This window comes from Buceros rhinoceros, unplaced genomic scaffold, assembly GCF_000710305.1.
Source record: "Buceros rhinoceros silvestris isolate BGI_N320 unplaced genomic scaffold, ASM71030v1 scaffold41098, whole genome shotgun sequence".
Lineage (NCBI taxonomy): Eukaryota > Metazoa > Chordata > Aves > Bucerotiformes > Bucerotidae > Buceros > Buceros rhinoceros.
The window spans coordinates 2,860-8,349 of record NW_010428144.1 but is presented as its reverse complement, the minus strand read 5'-3'; the positions used below and the strand labels follow the sequence as shown (position 1 = coordinate 8,349).

General features: G+C 40.5%; 1 protein-coding gene across 1 annotated transcript in view; it reads left to right on the top strand.

The window, feature by feature from the left end:
- The first annotated feature begins 494 nt into the window (after nucleotides 1-494).
- PSMA1 (proteasome (prosome, macropain) subunit, alpha type, 1) overlaps nucleotides 495-5,490 on the top strand; it is a 6,583-nt gene continuing 1,587 nt past the window's right edge. Inside the window, exons 1-7 of the mRNA XM_010142167.1 lie at nucleotides 495-527; nucleotides 1,389-1,490; nucleotides 1,956-2,059; nucleotides 2,900-2,988; nucleotides 3,650-3,720; nucleotides 4,650-4,779; nucleotides 5,432-5,483. Coding sequence (XP_010140469.1) covers nucleotides 495-527; nucleotides 1,389-1,490; nucleotides 1,956-2,059; nucleotides 2,900-2,988; nucleotides 3,650-3,720; nucleotides 4,650-4,779; nucleotides 5,432-5,483 — 581 coding nt within the window. The remainder of the gene's footprint in view (nucleotides 528-1,388; nucleotides 1,491-1,955; nucleotides 2,060-2,899; nucleotides 2,989-3,649; nucleotides 3,721-4,649; nucleotides 4,780-5,431; nucleotides 5,484-5,490) is intronic.

Here is a 5,490-nt window from a genome sequence, read left to right as displayed (position 1 = left end):
CCGGTAAGCGTGGGCTCTTACTCCGGCGGCAAAAGAAATTGGACTGGAGGACGGTCCCCCGTTTCAGGCCCGTAACAAATACTTCGTGTTAAAGGTTCTGTAAAGAAAAATGGCCAGGGCTTCTGCCCTTTCTGCCTGTTTATTAGCTATACTAATGGGTTTTGGTTTGTTCATTCTAGTTTCGCAACCAGTACGACAATGATGTCACAGTGTGGAGCCCACAGGTAAAATCTTTGTATGCTTGCTAACAGGCTTTTTACTTTATTTTTGGTTTTCCTTCACTCTTGCAGCAGTGGTATCACAATAGCGTAGATTATGTTTGGGTGCCTGAAGCTGAGGTTTCTAGAGAGCCATTAGTATATGGCAGTTAAGTGAGCCCTGTTACCTCAGTATTTAAGGCAGTTGCTTTTTGAATGTACCTGTGTGGTACAAAATAAATGATATCGTCGCTGGGCATTGATGGCCCCTTCCAACCCAGACCGTTTCATGAATCTATGATTGATTTAGAGATTAATAATAAAAAGTTGGTGAGTAAGGTATGAAAAAGCATGAACCTGACTTTAAACCTCACCAGGGTGAGGGCTACTGCTAGGTCATTCTCTCTTTTATTCAGTAGATAGTTTTGGAAAGGATCTCTTTAGTTTACAATTGGGAAGAACTTTTATTCAATTTATTTTCTTAAGAGCTTCACTGTATTCATATTGTTCAGAACAAAATCAAATCATTAAAAGTATTTGGTGCTTAAGTGAGAATATGCTGTCTTCTTCGAGTATGGCGTGACAGCACCTGTTTCTCTTTGTGTTCACACAATTTTTACTGCCTCCTAAGCCCCTGTTTGAATGACTGTACCCCAGTGGTAATCTAAGGCATGGAATCTGAGGTACTGACTTCTGTAGCACAAATTCAGATCTTAATTTTTATAATTGAAATGGCCACAAACATCCCTATTGAACAACTTCCATATATAAAAGCTTATAATTACAACACTGAGGGCTAGAGCAAGAGATTAAATGCCGTATAATTTTGTAACGCAGTTTCCATTGTGCTTCAGTGAAGTCAGTGCAGCCGTGTGTTCCGAGTTTCCCGTGTGGTGGAATGTTAGCGAGGCTTCACGCTATCCCTGTACTTCCGATTATATAGAGATTTGCCCTTGAATGTGAAATGTTGTAGGTAGTAGTGAGTAGCTCTGAGATGGCCAGATTTTCATGGGTTCATGGTGAGGCATTTGCAGAAGATAATTGAGGGAATCTGTTGGTTGTAGGTTTAAACTATGATGCAGTAAGTGTAGCTGTTGAGATGGGGGAGTCAAAGGTCTGAAAATAAAAAACCATTGAAAATTGCTGCAGAGGATTAACTTTAGAATGATCACCTTTGATTTTATTCTGTAGGGCCGAATTCATCAAATAGAATATGCCATGGAAGCTGTGAAGCAAGGCTCAGCTACTGTGGGGCTGAAGTCAAAAACACATGCTGTTCTGGTTGCTCTCAAGGTAACTTCAAAACTGCCTTCTCATGGCAGGAATGGTATTAGAAAAGTTTTGGTTTGGCAGATGAGGTTTGCGCAGTCTGAGCTTCTACACGTAATGTAAATGCAATCCCAGTTCCATTTTGCTTGAGTACCAGTATAGGACTATCAGTATTTTCAGTACCTGTGCACAGCAGATTTTCACAGAATGGTGAAGGAAATGAGTGAAAGATTTCTCTCCCTTTAAAGGATGTGTTCCTCTTTTTTCATTAGTTATTAAGTAGTAAAACTTATTTCTTTTCCCAAAGCTTGAGTGAGTGTCTGTTCTTTTTTTTGTTCTGACAGTTTTTCTTGTCTTCTCATGCAAGTTTATAAATTTATTCTTTGTTTCATGATCATACTTAGTTCTTGCTATAAATGTTAGCAGATTTCTCCACAGTGCTTGGCAAGCTGTTCAGTCTGCCACAGAGCTTTTCCCTTTTATACGTAGAGAGCACAGTCTGAGCTGGCAGCTCATCAGAAGAAAATCCTGTATGTCGACAACCATATTGGTATCTCAATTGCTGGACTTACTGCTGATGCAAGACTCTTGTGGTGAGTATCTTAGTTGTTGACATACATACACAGTTCTGCAACAACGAGTGAAAGTTCGTTTGTAGGCTATTGCGAATGAAATTTTATGATCAGCTAAGGATTAGGCTTGAGTTACTGCTCTGTTGTACAATGGCAAAGACCTCGGCATGAAATCCTGGCAGATTTTTAACTAGTTGGCAGAAATCTCATTTGTTTGGCCCAAAATTTTGCTCTTTGGCTCTGTTACTAGTAAGACAGTCCTGTCTGGTTTCTTCAGTGTGAAGGAGTTTCCAAGCAGTCTTGGAAAGTGCATCACTTACTTCCCTCTAGCACCTGCCTCTGTGTAGGCACGGGTGAGTGAGTTACGAAAAACATACGCTGCTGTATGTGTGGCCTTCAGAGGGGGTTGCTGCTGACCTGCTGGCCACCTCGTTTCATCAGATGAGGTAAATGTGCGCAGGAGGAGTGTTCCTCAGTTTGATAGGAAAGGACAAAGGCGGCATAGGGGGAATTTCTAGAAAATACATAGTGTTACAAAGAAGTGGTACCATTTAACTGTGGCTTTTTTTCCAGATGATCCGTTTGTTGGATCCAGTAGAAGTGTGAACTTCTACCTTCTTTGCATTTGTGTGGTTGAAATACTGTAATACTTTCAAACTGTGGTCACTTTCTAAATGACAGTTACAGATCATGATGAAATGCAATGAATGCCTCTGACCCTTCTGCTCAGTGAGCAGAACTGAAACAGAAGTATTACTTACCTTAAAAGACAAGTATTGAGACAAAACCTCATTGTGACTTTGATCTATGCATTGGTTTGATTTCTTTTTTCTTCTTTTATTTTTCTGTTTTCCCTCCCAGCAATTTCATGCGTCAGGAGTGTCTGGATTCTAGATTTGTGTTTGATAGACCTCTTCCAGTTTCTCGCCTAGTGTCACTAATTGGAAGCAGTATCCTTTTTCTTCACATTTGTAACACTTCTATGGCTTTTTACTTGTTCATACTTGTTTGTAAAATGATTTTCGTATCTCACGGCTTAAACATCTTATTAAATTGAAAAAGTTAATTCAAAGTTAATTTTTCTTTATTCACCTTGCTCGTGAATTCTTCCGGAGAATGTCCTGTAACATGCACTGAATGTACAGTACACTGAATGTACTACAACAGCAGTAAAGTGCTGTGCAGTGTGTGATATGACACGGTTTTCACAGCCCCACACCTCTGGAGGTGGAGGAAGAAAGACGAGCGTGCTGGTCAGCATACAGTGGTTTACTGGATTGCATTGGAGCACAGTGGAAGCCTTGTATTCTGTTATCAGGAGCCTAGAAAAAGAATTCAAAGCAATGAGAAATTAAATGAGGCTGGGCAGGGTTAGGAGAACTGTTTGTGTAGGTTGAATGCACACCACTCACTTATTTCAGGAAAGCTAATGGCTAAATTTTCTTTTGGTGGAAAGGACGTCAGTGTTCACACAAGTCCTGAGGTGTCGCTTTTGGAGCATGGTCTTCACTACTGCGAGGAGGTTTTCAAAAGTAGCGATCTGCTTGGCTTAGGAAAATGTTTTGGGTAATTAACATGTTATTTCAAGATTGTTTCCTTAACTTACTGAAGAAACCCAGATACCAACGCAGCGTTATGGCAGACGACCGTATGGCGTAGGCCTGCTCATTGCGGGTTATGATGTAAGTAAGCTGTGGTAGTTAGTATTGATCTAAACGAGAGCGTGCTTAATGCAATTTTACCCAACAATTAGATAATAGAAGGGGAAGATAGAAGGGAGAGAGAGGCTCATCAAAATTTGCTGAATAAGGAAATAATTTTTTATATCTTACCCTAGCATGTAACTTTAAAAAAGTGGCTATTAATAGCTAATCCTACCCATGCTTATGAGGTGTACATTTACAAAAGTAAAACCTAATTATTTTAAAGTGCAAATTAAATACTCAAAAGTTAGATTTGTTCATGTTTTAAGGGATCAAAACATTTATGCCGCGATGACAGTAATTATGGCGATTATGGACCTTTACAAGCTGCTATTTTAAATGCTTCTTATAAAAAATAGATGTGGAAATCATCTCTGGCCTCTCTCTTACTTGTTTAGCAACAACAGTTTGCTTAACGCAACACACGCAGTATCTCTGCCCTGAAGATTTTTGACACGAGGGAGGCTGAAGGAAACTCCTCTTGCCTGTAATCTCACATGGCATGGGTAGCTCTATAGCCGGTTATTACCTCAGCGCAGATAAACCAGGGTATGTGTGAAATACCTGCTGCAAGCTGTGATGCAGGACACAGGCATAAACACAGTACGGTTTATGGAACAGAGAAAGGAGCATTTTGGGTGCCAGCTGTCCTGCCACATAGAAACTGATGCTAATGAACAAAGTGTAAACAAAGCATCTTTTTTTTTTCCTTTTAGAATAGCTTTGAAGGAGTTGTGTAAGAACAGCGTACAATAAGTGGTGCTTTTCATATATATGCGTACAAATAATCTATGCAATTGTGCCGTGAAGCAAAACTATGTTCTAGAAAATATCGTGTGTTCCAGCAGCAGCCTCGGTATGAATTTATACATTTGTTTTACATTTTGTGAATTTTTTCCTCTTTATAGGATATGGGTCCTCACATCTTCCAGACCTGTCCCTCTGCAAACTATTTTGACTGCAAAGCAATGTCCATTGGTGCTCGTTCGCAGTCAGCACGAACTTACTTGGAGAGGCACATGACTGAATTTACTGACTGTGAGTAATGGAGCCCCCTCTGTCTGACAGCATTTGTTCTGCTACTGCTCCATCCTTCTGCATTTAATAAGGTGGCAGGATAAATCTGGGGAGCCAAGTTTGGCATGACTGTAAATCCGTGTGAAGACAAAAATAGTGCAGAAAATACTGCAAATCTTCATATCTAACATCTGGATGCTTATTACATCGAATGAGAAGAGAAATTGTGCTCAGAATAGCAGAGAAAAAAACAAAAGGCCTCGCCCTGTTTGACCCAGGGAAAGAACAACTCTTTCCGTATCAAAGCAGGGATGGCATGTCAGGACAAGTGTTTAGGGGGTGTGTTTAAAACGAATTTATTTTTACATGAAATGGTGAGGAGAAGGCTACTGAATGGCTTCTTGGGCAAAAAATAGTGTGATTATCACTGCACTGTAGGCAGGGCAGGTGCCAACAGGATGAATTTGACCTTAGCTGTAGGGAAGGGCTGGTGTCTCAAGGAATGCCTCTGTAACCACCTCTGTGGTCAGCACCAGAAGTTCTGCAGGAGGGGAGTTCTGGAAGTTAACCACGGTGTACCTCCAGTAGTCAACCAAGAGTGGGAAGAAGGGGAAATGAGTGTCTAGAGATAATTTCTTAGATTTAGAAAATGTCTTTCTGGTCTCATTTCAAGGTAATCTCAATGAGCTAGTTAAACATGGACTGCGTGCCCTGAGAGAGACTCTTCCTGCT